Source organism: Zootermopsis nevadensis, unplaced genomic scaffold (assembly GCF_977971745.1).
Source record: "Zootermopsis nevadensis isolate Lab colony 2312 unplaced genomic scaffold, Znev_1.0 Znev_ptg000011l, whole genome shotgun sequence".
Lineage (NCBI taxonomy): Eukaryota > Metazoa > Arthropoda > Insecta > Blattodea > Termopsidae > Zootermopsis > Zootermopsis nevadensis.
In genome coordinates, this window is record NW_028259143.1 from 10,722,113 (window position 1) to 10,740,353 (window position 18,241).

At 34.4% G+C, this 18,241-nt stretch overlaps 2 protein-coding genes across 6 annotated transcripts in view; one reads left to right on the forward strand and one right to left on the reverse strand.

The window, feature by feature from the left end:
- Positions 1-570: 570 nt before the first annotated feature.
- Positions 571-7,656, forward strand: fln (flightin). Of its 4 annotated transcripts, none has more exons than XM_087347273.1 (2): positions 571-654; positions 6,694-7,656. In XM_087347273.1, exon 2 carries the CDS (start codon positions 6,699-6,701, stop codon positions 7,110-7,112), a length of 414 nt encoding a protein of 137 aa, XP_087203399.1. In that variant the 5' UTR covers positions 571-654; positions 6,694-6,698; the 3' UTR covers positions 7,113-7,656. The 4 variants fall into 4 exon arrangements, with proteins under 4 accessions (XP_087203399.1, XP_087203401.1, XP_021916925.1 ...); XM_087347275.1 differs by having other exon boundaries at positions 574-654; positions 6,697-7,656; XM_022061233.2 differs by having other exon boundaries at positions 604-763; positions 6,697-7,656.
- A 3,219-nt stretch (positions 7,657-10,875) lies between these two features.
- Positions 10,876-18,241, reverse strand: part of Nca (neurocalcin homolog) — a 238,737-nt gene continuing 231,371 nt past the window's right edge. For both annotated transcript variants that reach the window (XM_087347270.1, XM_087347269.1), the window contains exons 2-5: positions 17,905-18,027; positions 17,553-17,671; positions 16,865-17,053; positions 10,876-15,246 (exon numbers count right to left, since the gene is read on the reverse strand). In XM_087347270.1, the coding sequence (XP_087203396.1) occupies positions 15,052-15,246; positions 16,865-17,053; positions 17,553-17,671; positions 17,905-17,974 (573 nt within the window). In that variant the 5' untranslated portion in view covers positions 17,975-18,027 and the 3' untranslated portion in view covers positions 10,876-15,051. The remainder of the gene's footprint in view (positions 15,247-16,864; positions 17,054-17,552; positions 17,672-17,904; positions 18,028-18,241) is intronic.

Genomic DNA, 18,241 nt, shown 5'->3' on the forward strand with positions numbered 1-18,241 from the left:
CTTGTGCCCCATTAAATACTCGAATTTTTTTATGTTTATTTTATTTCAAAGGATTTAACTGTTTGTTAAGCAGCAAAACAATAAGAAAACATGTGAAACTCGATAGATTCCTTACGCTATGATAAATTTTCAACTCAAAATACAGATTTAATTGCATTATACCTTAATTGTCTCTTTGTATACAGAAATATTTTACAATACACTATATTTTTATAATACAAAGTTCAATCAAGCTGTAACTGAAGTTCAGAACTCGCCCACAGGCCTACTATAAATTATTCACAGTTTCAAGTTCTTCAGTCGCTGTAAATGTTGTACACAGCCTTGGATATATTTTCTTGTTTACAAGAATAACGTACCACTTAGTTAAATTCTAACTTGGGGAGTTCAGAAATACAATAAGTTGGTTCAAAATGAGCGTTGTACTTCAGACAGTGTAACCTCCAAATGTCTCAGGTTGGACGTGTAAAAGATGGATGATGCCCTAGGTTAAGACAAAAGAGGGGAAAGGTGACATGCTTGGGAGGAGGGAGAACGGTAGAGGAATTAAAATTCGGGGGAAGAGGGGGGGTTGAGCTTTTGCCGGGTCCATCGCAGCTTCCAGTTGCTAACCGTACAGGACAGAGATCACAACACTAGCAGAGTGGACTGTAGGTGAGTGCAAGCAGGTGGAGCGGTGTGGTGTGCTACCTCCCTTCCACTCTTCTTCCCTATTATAAACCACAGCCAGTTCGCCGTGCATGAAGAGAGACGTACGCCTTAGGTAAGAAGCATGCTAGTTTCTGTTCTCGGGCATCGGTATCAAGCGCATAGTAAAAACGCTGATAATTAACACGGGATCTTCTTACTTTTTCCAAAACAAACGCCAACAACAAATCAAAATTACCCTAATGAAGAAAAATGAACGTCAGTAACAAAAATAAATCCATTCACGAAGAGATTAAGAGCATATAAAATTCGGAGAAATGCTTTGCAAGGGCGTAAAACTTTGGTCTCTCGCTCTGTAAGTAACGTGGATCTTAGATTGGCTTCAGCTCCACTTATTCCAGAATCATTATTACATATGAGTATCATAAGATCATCTTCCTGCTTCTCTAGCAATAAAGAAACACGGTGAAGGTGATCTGTAAGAAATATCTTAAGGTCTTTACACTTTGTGAAACAAGATATCTAAATCCTCATTACTCATTACAAAGAACAAAACAATTGTTACATGCCTTTCAACGAAGATGGCTGTCTTCTGGGTTGTAGTGCCATGTAGTCTGGTAGAAGTTTACCGATGTTTCGGAGCTACATGCTGACTCCATCATCAGGGCCGTAAATATATACCAGATTACACGGCTCTACAACCCAGAAGACAGCCATCTTTGTATTCAACATCATGAGAACCTCAAATCTTACTAATTTCTGTGAAGTGAAGTCAACACACATTCCTAAAAATAATTGAGAAAACAGAAAAATAACTCCTCAATAACTTTAATAAATTTCTAAAACATAAGAATTGAATGGAAGCATCAATGAGTTGTGTACAATAAATGTTAGAGAAAATATTTCATGTAACAAGAAAACGGTACCTAATATGACCATAAACACACTATAAAATTTACATAAAGAGACAATTTACAGTTTACAGATTCAAATTCTGCCAGATGCATGAATGAATGAAGGACTTGGACAAATATACCAAGTCATATGTGCCAAAGTAAATATCCATTAACCACTGTAAAGTGTTTTAAAATAATATAATTATTTTTTTTACCCTACAAACGTTTCTCTTCTTTCGCTCTTATCTGACAACTCTATGACTGTTTAATTAATTAATCTTGTCCGTCTAATCACAATTTAAAATTTAAAATTAAGATAGTTAAAATACCATGTGATGCTCCTTATCGAAACATTCGATTTACATTTGGAACATCACTTTCTCACTACATGTTTCGGTTCTTAGATGAACCATCTTCAGGTGTGTAAAAATTACAATTATATAAACTTAAAACTTAATCATAATTTCTTATATGCAACTTTTTTGTAGTTGTTTATCAGTTATTAGTGGTGTTCACTTCCAGATTCCATTTTAATATATTTGAAGTTGTTCTATATATGTGCGTCGTGTTCAAATAAACTTTTAGGTTGGTGAATGTTTTTGTTGATGTTTTTTATATCAGTCTGAGATGAGAGGTGTAGCTGAGTTCCGACATGTAGTGAGAAAGTGATGTTCCAAATGTAAATCGAATGTTTCGATAAGGAGCATCACATGGTATTTTAACTACCTTAATTTTAAATTTTAAATTGTGATTAGACGGACAAGATTAATTAATTAAATATATATTTTCACACTATGACGCAACTCTATTATCTATGACTGTTACAAGAAAAAATAATTGAAAAGGAACTTCTGCTTTTTAAAAAAACGAGAAACACCGAAACAAAGTCCATGAAAGTGTTTGTGAATTTTTGTCTGTTAGCTTGTAAAGTCAACTCACTTCGGGTCAGACGCTGACCACATATATATCAAGCCCTATAATTTGCGTAATGTTTATGCATTATTAATTATCACAGATGCCTTCTCTGTGTATCTGTATTGATAACAACTAAATTATATACAAGATGTCAAATGCAACTTATATTTATTTATAGCATATTTAAAAACATTTCCAGTAGCTAATATTATATATTTTCGCAATAGAATTATTAATGAATTGAAATAAGTTTCGGCCTAATTGAAAGCACTATTACAATATGTCTGGAGCGACTGAGGAAACACATAAAAAACCCGTCAGGGCAACTGATCTCCAGAACAATATACAAACTCAAGACCAAACTTCTAAAATCTTGGTTCTCTCACTTCAACCTACATTTTATTCAGTCCCTTATAGATATCTTTATGGGTCCATTAATAAATTCTAAAATCTAAGGTCTACATCTACTACTGCTATAAGTACCACCAATTACACGACAAAACTACAGTCAGAACAAAAGTAAATTAAATATCATCAGAAGAAAATTTAATCAAAATTAAAATCTGGTACTAAAGGTTTAAAATAATTTAATGATTAAAAAATAAGATATTCGGCCTTATTCAATTCAATTAAATTAATTTATTTACGTGTTTGCCAATAGCAAGAAGCCAATAACAGGCAAACACTGATAATACATACAATAATAATGAAATAATAATAAATAATATTACACAAACAGATTAACTAAACTTATACATGTACAGTATTAAATGTAACTGCCAAGTACAGGCAAACCCAAAATAGAAACAATATTAACACAAAGCAAAATAAATGAAGAAATATAAATAAAAACAAATAATCCACCTAGGGAACACTAATATAATTGTAAAACTTTAAAGAATATAAAAAACAGATAACGAAGCTAGATCATCTATCAAGACAAACTATCTAGATCATTTCCCTTATTAAGAACGTGTCCTCAAGGGAGACAATGTTTATGCTAAATACGTCTAAAGATTTACATACGTCATTTGCAGCGATGACGCACCTGGCTGAAGGACTATGTCTTAGCCCACTAATCACACCAAAAGTAGAAAATTCTCTTATTTGCCTCATCGGCACACGTAAACCAACAGCGTCCATAATGGAATGGCAATTTATTTTGCCCTTAAATACATTAATAAGAAATAACGCATCGAGATGTCGTCGTCTGGAATAAAGTGTTCTAAAATTAATAGAATTAACAGAACGAGGCACTTTTTGTTTTACAATCCTTGTTACCTTGTGACCAAGGCCTAATACCTCTAACATCGCAAGTTCTAACAATTATTTGAGACCATCTTGGCATTCAAAGGAACTGGCTTTAGAAACCTAACCCTACAAAATTCATGCTACTGATGATGAAGGCATTTTTCAGATATAAGCTTTCTAATATTGTATCAGCAAAGTTAGAATTTAGGATGCATTCTTTAATTCTCTGTGATTTGAGTTTCACGAGACCAGTAGAGGGTTCTATTTTATGTAAGTTATTAGTAATTATCCAGTCATGACTTGCATTAATATACAGTAAAGTCCCAATTATTTGACATAAGCGGACAGAGGGATCGTCATATAATAAAAAATTACGGATAATATGTAAGACTAATGAAAAAGACAAGGATATAATATTATTAAATACAACCGAGCATAAAATGAAAAAAAAAATCACAAACAAAAACAGTATTTAATATAATGTAAATGAAAAGTTTATTTTTTTAATAAATCGGTAATGGATATTTGCACATCTGATTAATGAAAGTTACACAGAGCCTCACACTTGTCCTCCTATGAACACGGTAATGAACCTTCATGTTGCTGAAAAGATGGGGAATTTATTGAGCGGCTGAGAAACTATTAGTTTTTCAAGAAGGACGCTCCTCCATAGAGTTAGTTACTGTTAATTTATCACTAGTTCCCAACAATACAGAAACTTTTGTACCATTACAATGTTCTTTCTTGTGGCTAGAAAAATATATTACTACAAAAAGTTTGCAATAGGTTATTTCATAATGTGTATACAACAAATGCCATTTGGCCAGCGTACAACACACAGATATATATATAAAAAATTATTCTCCCAAAGTACTTGCATGTGTACTATAAAATTACATCTTTCTGCAAGCAAGTTAGAGAAAACATACCCCAAAACCAAATTTGTATGCTCCTCATGCACATAAACCAATGCCACTGTGTATTTGTAAAATTCCCTGCTAAAAACTCAGCTTGAATACCTACTAGCTGAGATTTGCACTTTGAAGTAGTTTCCACTTCTAAATTAGCCATGCTCTTGTCTCACACCTCGTTCACTAATTAAGGAGCCAGTTATAATTTGTGAAACCAATGCACACATTTAAATTGTTTTTTGAATTTGGGCATTAAGGCAAGTGACAGTAGAACCACGGTTCCGGAGAATCTGACGTAAATACGTCTTCGTATTTAAATTATATTTAGGCAATAAATACAATGAAAGGAGGTGCAGTGATCATATAATCATAAGATAAGTAATTGTGATATTCTAAAACGTCTTTAACAGCACACTATTATCTACTCTACGACGCACTTCTTCTACAAACAGTTCACAGCTCAGCTCTTTCCGCAATAACGAAAGCGGATTGTTGACTGCAGTAATGTAACACAACAATGCCGAGTAAACAGATTGCATAACAACTAGTTTCTTAGGTAAAGGAGTAAAGCATTGTTATGAACGCAGGAGTTCATATAAAAACTGACCATTGTCGGTCCATATTTACACATTGTTGGTATGAGTCTTACACATTTTCCTAATGCTGTTTTTGCCGAATGACCCTTCCGTATAGACGTATTTACGTCAAAAATATGTCATCACAGATAAAAAATACCCACTTGTTTTATTACCGAAGCTGCATATTCATACATGCATGAACTTAAACGCACACACTTGCATGCGCTGAGCATGAAACAAAAGATTGTCTGTCATAGTGACAATATCAGTTGTAACAATAGTATGATTCCTCAGGTCCGAAACTTCTAGGTGTTTGATTTCAATTTCCTGATTCATACTTTTTCCATGTTTTGTTGTAGATACAAGGTCAATTACAGTGTTGCTAAATGTTAAAATCACTGTCAAGTGTTGTTTTGATATTCTATAGACTTGAAAAACCTATATTTTAATCTAAAATATAGAATAGTTTACGAAATGTATTCGTAAAAGAACAAATATTACGTTATTTATGAACTGGACCATGAGTAAAGAATTTGTTCCATTTTCCGTTATAATTTTAAGCAACAGGAACGATGCCTAGAAGTATCAAACAGTTTTAATGAATTTGGAATAATTTACAGTACTACAGAGCCCTGTGTAATATTTCACATTATGCAGTACTCTTAGAAAAGAGAACTAATTTCAGCCATTCAGAAAATTCTTATTCCATATAATTTAACAAATTCAGATGATGATGACAACCATCTGGAATATTACACTGCATAATCTGACATAGAAGTTGCCTGATATTTACTACGTCTTTCATCAGGAGCCGCCAAGCACCTCTGGAAAGTCAGTAAACTCTTATGAGACTACACACAGCATACTATTCCAAAAGTCCACTGAAAAAAACAACTGAAATCACAAATTCAAATGAATGTTTGATGGTTTCTATACCCTGTAATTTAAAATTATATATACTGTCTCACGACTCAACACAATTGGAAAGGTGTACTCTTTGAAGTACACCAACATTCCAAAGGCGTACTTTACACTTCATCACGAGAAATGACGTTAGCGAGGCAACCAAGGGAATGACAGCTAGCAAGAGTATCAAAGGCAACAATATGAGCCAAAAAGTCCCTGCTTTGCATTCTTCTTCTTCTTCTTCTATGGCTCTCCGGTCCGTATTTGGTCCTTCTGTTAGGCCCGTCTGTCCGAGGTTGAGGTTTCGAAACATCTTTATTTTTACGGTCCAAGGTTGTTAGCCTTGCGACCAACCCCCAACCTGGAGGACCAGGGTACCTGTCTTAATCTGACCTCTCCCCCTCGACCAATCTGTCTAGCAAGGCCCTACCAGTAGCTCTTGGGGTCACTGAGGTACTCAAGCCCCACCACCACAAGGTGCAGGTACCATAAAGTAGGGCTTTGCATTCTTGCAATTCAACGTTGTTAGATCATACTGATGATGTTTTAGTGTTCTTGAAAGATTACAGATTTGTCTATCATTTGCAGCAGCAATGGCAGATGAGGTAGCTCCAGAAGAAGCACCATCTACAGAGGTTCCACCTGAAGAGAGCCTGCCACTAGAAGTCTCTCAGACACGTGATCCCAACCGCACAATCCTATTCAGACACTGGAACCGACCTACTTACCTGCAGTACAAGTATCTGTATGACTACCGCCATAATTACTATGATGATGTTATCGATTATCTGGATAGGAAGACGAAGGGGCTTAACCGGGATATCCCACGAGCACAGACGTGGGCTGAGCGGGTCCTTCGTACATATACGAAGGATACAAAATCAGCAGCTTTTCAAGGCAGAAATAAGGACATCGAACTTCTAAAATCAATCCGCGCCAGCAACAGTTACTACTGCTTCCACAGCAGAAACTATCTGATCAGGAAGTACCCGGCTCTTGGTCTATAAGCACATGTCAAGACAACGTCTAAAGATGATCTGGCCATTTGACTTCAGATGTGTGCGATGTATCTCAATTAGATTGACGAATGCCTACAAGTTGGTTAATGAACATCACGTTGAAGTATCCCTCAAAAGACGGCCCTTTTATCTAATTTTAAAAGACAAAGTATTTTACACATCTTATACCTACTTATTAAATATTACAGGTAATTATCTTACCAAGACCTAAAACCTATGATAAAACTTCAACTTCTGAAACTAATGACGATGAGGATGGAAATCATATAAAGCCTGGAAAATTGTCCACACCAATGCGTACTTCATTAAAAAAATTAACTTTTCTATGTAATTATCAATTTATGTAACTTATGAAACTATATTCTCCTGTAAACATAGAAATAATCTATGACCATGTAATATACTTAAGCTACTTATCATTGCCAAAACTGAATACTTCATTGTTGATTTATGTTTGATATTACCTAATACTGTGAAATGTATCATACTTGAATTTTACTTAATCATAGTGTGAAATAAAGGATGAAATGTATACTTTTCATTTTAAAAGTTGATTTACACACACGCAAATCTTATGTCTGTTATCAGTAAGTGTTTTGAACAGGATGGGTCTAAATATCAGAGATTATACAGAACTTATGTAATGCATTTTGCTACACATTTTAGATTAGAAAATAATATACCAGTGCTAAAATATTTTGTTCAGAAAGACTGATAATTTTATGTTCACGTAATTACTATGAAATACCATTAATTCTGATTTCTGGTTCAATCCATACACTAAATGACTTCATTATATTGACTTCTAGATCTGTATGATGTCATAACATGAAACAAAGTCAAAAATAGTAAATATAATTTGTGTTTTATGCAAAGAAAACCATAATAATAAATTATTACTAATAAATCATTGCACTTTGCTATTTAATGTGGAAAGTTGACCACAATTTAAGGGGATATGTATCTGAGAACTCTTTGGTAACAGAATCCGAAGGTTCGACACAGGTACTACTAAAGCTCATAATTGGAAACTATCTTGAGCCAGTTAAAACCAGTTCAATGCCTCACCACCTACACTAATCTCCTGCTGTATCAAGCACTTCCCAAGAGTTGATCAAAGACCCTCGGGCGACAAGCCGCGTCAGGTGACTGAGTGGTGAATGAACAATTTCCTCCGCCAACTTTGTTGCCCGAGAGTCTTTCATCAACTTCAGTTGACGCGAAAGCTTCACTTTATACACTTCCCAAGAGGTTTCCCATGAAAACTGTCTATCCATTTGTTATTTTCATATTTAAGCTTATTGTCATCTCACCATAACTACAATTTTTCTGAAAAACAAAGTACCTATAAGTGGAAATGAAATCATTCCAGTATTATTTTAGTTATACGGAATCTGTCTAATCTCATTTGAGTTATTCCATGTCAAATCAACACAAAAAATGTATTTAACACAACCCCTTTAATTCCTGATGATGGAGGCAAAGACATCTCAAAAACATTGGAAAATTAAGTCCATACTAACCTGGCAGCTGAGAATAATTTGTTGAATTTATACCTTATAAGAAAAATGCCTTACTTGCTTATGAGATTTGCTGTTTTATGCAATAGGCATTTCAATATTTCCTCTGATCCAATTAACAAACTATAACAGTAGTTCTCAAATTTTTATGCTTTATACACTTGACGAAGTAAAAGAAAAGTCTGGTACCTCAAGCATGTTCCATGTTTGAAATAACATTTGTAAAATTGGTGTTTTTAAGTTTTTACTTTATAATATAGCATTTTTAAAACTACGGTACCATTACCCCTTGGGGTAAGAGAGATCCTTTCCGGGGGTACCACAAATCCTCATTCATATATAAACATACAGCATTAATTAAACATAGTATTTGTGTAATCTTGAGTCACAAACTGGTTTAAAACAACTGAGATTCCAGGCTTTCATAAAGCCAATAAACCGTGAAAGACATGCATTTCCCTCCAATCTCATTAAATTTCAAGAGATGTGACTGTGGTTTTGCCATCTTAGGTGGCCTTTGATAGGACTTCAGGATTATTGATTATCAATAACTGACAGTCAGTGTTTCATCACAACATAATCAGGTAAGATTTTCTTGTTACTGATACAATTACAATCATATTTCGTAGGATTTGAGGTTTTCATGGCAGCGAGTCTGAAGATGGGCATCTACTGGGTTGCAGCGCCATGCAATCTGGTAGAAGTTTACCAAAGTTGGTAAACTACAACCAGACTACATAAGAAAGCAGCCATCTTACAACAATATTTAAGTTATGTGTTAATAATAACTGTCATACAAATGGATACAGAAACATTTTTAACCAGTTCTGCTAGAACATTTTGATGGCTTATAATTAAAATGATTTTATGTTTGCTTGTAATTTTATTTGCAAAAGAAAATTTTGTGCATTTAGTATACAAAAATAATTTTAAATTGGATGGGCAGCATGCACACGAACATACACAGGTACACACTCATACATATTACTTCAATGGTTTTAACAAAAATATTTTTATCTTCATTTGTTCTATTATTATGATCAACAAAAATATAAAATATGGTTGTAATTGTCTGGCAGAGAGGAAAACTTTTCATATGACATGGTGAAGGAATAGTTCATGCTAAAATGTTATTACATAAATAAATCGCCTATGGTAAATTTATATAGTTAATCTGTGTAAAAGTTTTCAAGATAAAACATAACTCATAAGCAGACAGAAGTATAAGTGTAGTATAAAATCAAATGCATAAATAGAAAATTTTCATAAAATGAAATCGTGAATTATCTGAACTTATTTCTATTGCAAGTGTAAAAAACCCATTGAAATTCAATGGGAAATAATTTCTTTCATGACTTAATCCCTTACCATCTTTCTTCCATTCCTTTATCCACTTTTCTCAATTCTCATGTATTCCTTTCCCATCTATTCCACAGCTGTCTCCTCAAACATTTTCACTCTGTCTTCTTTCGCGTAACACACAATATTTTAAATGAGCACTTTCTATTTCAACTTCACACTTTGGCTGATTTATCTTTATATCAAGAGCCCCGTTACCCATCAGATATTCGACCGGGTGACATCCAAAACCAGTGTGAACGCAATGACGGAGAAAAAATTCTCTGCCACTGCCAAAAAGTCAAATCCCGAACAGCCAGACCATAGCCTAGTCACTATACTGAGGCGCCCCAGCCCCTTATCATGTCACGCAGAAAGCCTTTCAAAAATGAGTGATTTTCTCCACAACTAGCCAGACTCGTATACAAATGATTGAGGATCAAAATTATTTTGCCTATGGAATGCAAAGTTTTATCAGAGAACAATTTGATTTCTCCTGTTGAGCTCCTACTTCAAGCAAAGTGTTATAAACTATCAACAAACTGTCGTCCTCTATTGCAAAAAACTCATTAACATTTTTAAAAGATAACTCAGCAACAAAGATTAAAAGCATAAGAGCTGAAGATTTTGCATGCCATAACATGCAACAAGATACCAGATTATGATACACCAAGAATTAATTTGCAGTAAAGGAATTAAAGCTGTTACACTGCACACTGTTAACATTTTGAACCCTTACCAACATCAAGTACTACTTCAGTCCACCACATTTAAAACTGTAAACCTTGATAACAATAAAGAATGCAGAATGCAGAAAAATATTTGCTGCGTAACATAAATATCAACAAGTTCTGTACATTACCAAGCAGTATTCAGTAAGGAAGAAATGTTAATAACTTGTCAAACTGTATGTATTTATTGAAGATCATAACATTCAGCCTCTGTTTTACAATATTATTATTATTATTATTATTATTATTAACATTACCTGAAATTAACAGTAAGATTTTATTATGGAAGTACATGCATCATTCTCTTTAACACTTTAATTCAATGAAGGCAATTTTACAAATAATGATATTTCAAGGCTTTGGGATTATTAGACACAAAATATAAGATGAAATCCACAAAACAATAACAGTTCAGGTTTTCAAAGTGAAAAATATGATGAAGGAAATATGAATGACATATCACATTGTACACCTAAGTCAAAAGATTACAATAATTATTAGGAGAAAATTCAGGGAGGACACGGTAAAGTACAATGACACACTTACAAGGTAAAATGTATAAATGTGCTCTTATTTTGTGCTTTCGTATGCACAAACAGTGATCAATAAACACCACACCCTAACTTATAAAAAGTGAATAAGAAAGCCTGGTGTTTACAGAAAACACAGTGATCCTTGGCTGTGACATTACCTTCAATCCTCAACAACAGCTGAATATGGAATGTCTATATATAATATCACACGTAAATCTGTTGGTATGTAGATTATTCACAATTTGTGGTGAACACCGTTACTGGAAGTACAAATCAAATATGCAACTTATTCACCTGGCATTCATGGTGTACTGCTTATTAATCAAACTGTTTGAATTTTATATTAATTGTTCCAAACTGCAACAGTTTCTCATATTATGCAACCAATTTTGAAATCACCTTTAAAACATATTATGTTACTGGAATAATTTTATGACTTGCTTGGTTATATTGAAGAAACAGCAGAGAGATAATTGATTTTAAAAAAATACTATAGTCTATGGACTAGATTATAATCATTCATTGTCAAATTAGGCCTTGCAGATCATTTCTGTCCATTTTGCTATACATTTTTATTATACATAATGCATTAAATCCCCACTTATTTTGCCCATACCGACTTTTCGTAGTTGGTGATGTCACACAGAGACCACTGTCACATTGTGTGCAGATTCTCATAGATGAAGCTGGTAAAAGATGATCCTGCCCTTCTCAAATTAAACCAAATTATTTTCAAAGGAGCAACCGAACAGTCTCTTTTAATTCACATACCATCAATGAAGAAATTAACTGGCTAAAAACCAAATTACTAGCTTCTTGATAATATAAAGTTACACTGTTCCATGTACGTGCATGTTTACAAACACCAGATTTTCTTTAAACTGAATCTTCTGTACAAAACTGTTACACAATGTATTTTAAATATCTGATATTTGAACACGACAAAGTCTTGTTGGGTGAACAACCATGAAAACACTGCGGCTACTACCATCCAGCGTTCTGGTGACTGTCTCTACCTTTTAAATGAGGTTAGATGTGGTGAGTGGCATGACTGCCATGACTCACACTGGTACAAATACAATGGACAGTCATGTTATTTATCACATCTAACCTCATTGAAAATGTAGACACAGTCTTTACAACAATAGATTTGTAACTTCATACTTAAAATGTCTAAACACCTAGAAGACTTCATTATATTCTGTTGCTTTAAATCTTACATTCATATTTGAGGTTTCCATGCAATGAGAGTTCAGATTTCGGTATTCAGGGTTGTGACGCCACCTCTGTAAGCCGGTTAGAGCCATTTAGAATAAACACTGTACTTCCATCTTTAGGGCAGAAGTCACCGATGATGGAAAAGGCATGTTCCTCCAAAATGTTAGTTAACGACCTACAAGACTTTACTGTGTCACAACCCAGAAGAAGAAAACCTGACATGTACTTTAACTTCATAACCACTTTTATGAAATTGTCTTCATTGCGGTTTATATTTTATTGATTATATGCATAATTAATATACTGTATAAAATGCCAAACATTATAATTAACTATTAAATATGAGTTACCACATTTATGTATTGGTTTAGTCTGAACAAACTGCCAAGGTTCATGTTACAGAATAGAAAACATCACCAACTCCCACCCACTACTCCTCAAATTGGCTGCACCATTACTAGCTGAAAATGGTAAGGATAAAAACTGGAAACCGTAAATATTAACACAGAATAATCAATTTAATGCCGCAAGAAAACAGCATTACCTGAAATATGAACACACAACACACAGGAATATACTTAATTCAAGGACACAGAAACACACAAACTCACAACGGCCAGAAGAAAGTTTCTGAAGACAGAACAAATAATTCTTGTTAAAAAAATCCCCATGGCTCTTTACAGCTTTCAAAGAGGATATTGTCCATGCATTACAGTTGATTCCTTAATAAACAATACTACGACCAAACTGGCTAAAAACATTTTGCATCACATTAAAACTTTAGAGAGAATCAAACTGTATTGCTAAACGCAATATACTGGGCTCTACAAAACTGAATGTGTGTACAGCTAACCTTTATCGTTTGGGGATTTAAATCCCCATATTATGGGGCTGCCAGCTGGACTTTTGCTAGCGGCATGCTAGTGGGACGCAGAGGCGGCTGGAATGCACGTAAGCTGCATCGCACAGAGCATAAAAGTCAAATATAAATACTTTTATGTTATTTTGATTGTACACAAACATTACTATTGCCAGTAAGTCTTTATTGCTAATATTTCTCCAGGATATTCCAAATAATATTTGTGCTTCCAGAAAATTTATTTGTGAATTCATACCAATGTGTACTGTACTCTTTGCATAGAGTAAGTGTACTCTGCCAAAAGAGGCAATGTAAACCGTTTAATAAAAGTAATGCTAAAAGAAGTTATGAAGTACCTCAGTCTGGCCAACACACATCCTGGGAATGTGAAATGGATGGGACACAGTAAGAAATCATCAACAAGAAGGGCAAGATGGCATGTCATACTGGAATTATAAGCAATTCCACCAAAAATAAATCCACATTACTCCACATAACATAGTCATTAAATTCCCCAAAAAATTTCAACCAACAAGTACAAATATTTAGATATTTTTTGTTGTTAAATACTCTCTTTAATTATTCCTGAGAAAGAGAGTTAAGGAATATATATAGGACATTAAAAACAATCAACATCTCTGTGCAGACATCACTGATACCAGCTATCAACAATATGTCCACACAACTTGGTGAAGGGAAGATAGCATAATCTATAATCCACACGCACTTTAAAGCATAAAGTACCTCCTAAATAGTTTTCAAGTTATTCCTAAGTGGAACAAATTCAGAAATGTGTGATCATTAAGTATAGTAATGATATATCCATAGAAACTGTCAGCCGTACATCATGATACTATCTCGCTTTACTCTGGGTCAGCAACGCAATTTTATAATTAAGAAGTATGTTTAGCATTCAAATTGGAATTACTACTTAATTTTATGATATACATTCATTGTTGCAGTATGAGCAAATATAATCTATGCATTACTCAGTCAATAAATGTATATTTTGTATCCGTTAACTTCATATGTTTCCACTGGCTTAATGAGGGAAAAGACACCATTTAAAAGATTACCGTCTTGTTCAGAGTGGTGTCTATAAAAATATGGCTCTTCTTTCAAGACCTGCCTAAAAATTACAGTCCAGATTTATGCAAAACATGTGGCAGACTGATTGTTCAATATTGTCATACATTCTAAAAGATACGAAGGTAAAATAGAGAAAAAAATTCAAGTCTCTAATGAGGTTTATTGCTTTATCGAGCAAGAAGAGTACTTAAATGCTGTTGTGTGTTGAAAATTGTGGTGGGGATGAAACCCTTGGCAAAATAGAATAAAAAGAGTTGAAAAAGATCACATTCTTATTAACATTCACCCTTATACATACATACAGGCATACACACACACACATTCAGATGAGAGGAAGTCAAGCCACTCCCATACAGGTCTGCCACTCCAATACTGTTCCTCTTATTAAATTAAATATAAAGATTGCAGGTTCCCTTTAAGAGTACCCTCAATTATTTCACAAAGGAGGGTCCCCTACAAAACCATATGACACCCTTCAAAAACAAAGTGTGTTGTTGTTTCCAAACCTAAGAATGGATCCATCAATACACTTTCTATGTGCAGGTGGTCTAAGATTCCCTATAAAGAATGTAGTGGTCTAGTGACCACAAGGCTGAGCTAGCCAGCACATCATCAGTTGCAAGCACTTTCATGGTCAGTTCACTGTGCTTGCGGATCACACTGCAACAGCCGTACAATGGACGGGTCGCTCTTGGCTCCTTCAATAAACTCCTCCAAGGACAACTTCCCATCATTGTTCTTGTCCATTTGACGGAATATCTTGTCTGTTCGTTTTTCAGGTGTTGACTCATCTTCAGGCATTTTCATTACTGACCCAACCATTTTGTAGATGGCCTGAAACAACATCTCATACTTCGCTTGTGCTGCAAACATGGCAGATATGCACCTTCTGCTACTAAATAACAACAGACATAACAAATCTGACTGTGATAAGGTGAGACAGGAATATGCTACACCATCCTGACTAGATTCAACCTGAACCACTTTATGCAGCTGAAAAATACACAGTCCAAAACAAATCAGAGATCTGAGAAGATACTGGCTGTAATAGTCTCTTGAACCCATCAAGCTGCAGATGCAATTAACTTTTATGTACAGAGAACTAAAAAAACACCAACTTCAAACATGTAAAAAAAGGACACAGATAACAAGTTCAGATAAAACAAATTTTAATGAGAAAGCATCCATAGCAAACGCATACTAATGAAGTTTTTAAGTATCTGCATATCACAGTAAACTAATTCCAGTAGGATTTGAGGTCCTTATGGTGGCAAGAATGAAGGTGGTTGATTTCTGGGTTGTACAGACGTGTATTCTGGTAGAAGTTTATCGATATTTCACAGCTACATCACATAATGCTACAACCCATTTTGACTAATTCAGGTTCATACACTACTTACACACAATGCAGATGACTATAAAATTAAACACCTATTCATGACTGATGCTCAGAATTCAACAACAAGTAATGCCAAAGAAAGTAAAATCAATTTCCAGTAATGTGAGATTTGAACCAATCACATAGAGACAGATATCAGAACAACAGCATGGCGTTACAAGTTCAGTGTGGGGTGGAGTATGTTGCCAAAGTGGCATATCACGTGTCTATCATTAATAATTATTTAATCCAGACAAATGAAATAAAACTGAGAACTCACACTACTCAAGAACGCACAATTTAAAATTACATTCATCCTTAACTCGATAGTGCACTAAATAAATAAATTATATATATACATACATATATTTGTTTTCAAGCATGACTATATCTACATAAATGTCACTGTTGTCAAATATTCAAACACAATACATGACTACTGTTTCCACTTGGCTCAGGTCAAAGACGACACTGGTAACTTTCTGACTAAACAAACTGCAGAGGTGTGAGGCTTGTAAGACCAGTGGACTAAAGGAAATGTTAATGTTTGGAAAAAATAATTCTGTGCAGTAATTATTATTATTATTTAGTGTTCTGTCTGACGACAGGTCCATATGAACAGGATCCTTCCATCCTTTTCTCTTCTCGGACTGGGACCTGTTCATATACGTTCTTGGCAGATGATCCAGAAGTGGTTTGCCATTGCCTTCTTCTGTGTGTGTGAATGGAGTAATTGTTGGGATGCCACGGAGAAACCGGGGAAGCCCCCGGAGGAAAACTCCGTGTTGCCTAGACCACGGTCTTGCCCAACACAAGTTATAAATTCGGGCACCGCCGGGAATCGAACCCGAGACCCCAGTCTTCAATCATATAAAATTTAGACAAACAGATTCTTTCTTGGCTTTCTGCAAGACCAACTACTTGTGTATTAGATCAGTTAATGAGGGTCCAGACACTAACAAAAACCAAGCACACTCCAAGTGCTACTGATGATACACTTACCAACATAACGCTACTTGTACTTAATGAGGGTGTACATATCTAAGACAGCTCAGAACTGTATTTATTACTCACTGAAACAATTTCCAGCATCTCCTGTCGTGAGATGAAACCATTACCGTCCAAGTCATACATGCTGAAGGCCCATTTAAGCTTCTGCTCCAATTTTCCCCTTGACGTAACTGAGAGCGCGCATAAGAACTCTCGGAAATCAATTGTGCCATCACCATTTGCATCAAATGTTCTGAACACGTGTTCTGCAAACTGACACAAACAATTTAATCACACAATGAAGATAATGGTCACGTGTTCTGCAAACTGACACAAACAATTTAATCACACAATGAAGATAATGGTCATAGAAGACAACAGGCAAAGTTATTGTTTTATATATCTTCATCTTTCGTGTTTTGGATAGCAAACATTATAGCAGTTTTTGAATTGAATAAAAACAAGTGTTTCCCGGATGTAATCTACTCTTAATCTCATTTCTATTTGTTATTGTTGTTCTCAGATATTTAAATTTTGAAACGTTTTCAAATGATGTGTTACTTATAATTATGTTCTGCTGTTGTTGCTGACATTGTTTGCAATCACAGTATCATAAGAGTACAACAATTTTCTTTTGTAAATAAAATTTGAAGTTGTTTAAAATATTTTTCATGATTTGCACTGACAGTATGTGAACAATGACTATTATGTACTGATTAAAAGCTCGTCAACTGTAGTTTATTGCTCAATTTTATTTATTTTGTAAACTTACTTTTGAAGCATCACCATATGGAAAGAAATTGCCATATATTTTCTTGAATTCTTCTACACTCAAGTGACCACTAGGGCAGTCTTTTAGAAATCCTTTATACCATTCTTGAATTTCAGCATCTAAAATGAAGTTAAAAAATAAAAATGACAATTATTAAAAGACAATACAGGTAAAAATTTGAAAAGCACCTACAGGTGTTAGTTTCAGAGACAAACAAAATAGTAACAGCAAAAATATATTCTGCAGTCTCTACATAACTTGATCCTTCTTAAAATATTTTATGTAAAAGTCTATGATAAAGTAAAAATTAGATGCACTGAAATATTAAATCCATACATAAATTATTCATTACCTGAAAATTCAGTGTTCTGTCTCAGATCTTCCAGAACTTCTGGTTTTAATTTGCTGTTTTGCTTACCCATTTTTAACTACAACCTACTGATGTATACAATGGTTCTGGTTTCACCAATTGCACCTAAAACAAGAATGGAAACTTGTTATATTCACAGTAAAAACAATTATACACAGTTAAATTCATTGCATAGAACCAGTACCCTATTGTAATTCAGACTTGACTTTCTAGCAACGGTAAAGATTAGGATTGTGGTCTTCTGAGTAGAACTCCTACCCTGAAGATGGAGGTGATACATTCCTCTTAAATGCTGGTAACCCAAAAAGATCACAATTCT

Bases quoted from the DNA above. Each gene is read 5' to 3' on its own strand.
- fln (XM_087347273.1), top strand. From the start codon at position 6,699: ATGGCAGATGAGGTAGCTCCAGAAGAAGCACCATCTACAGAGGTTCCA.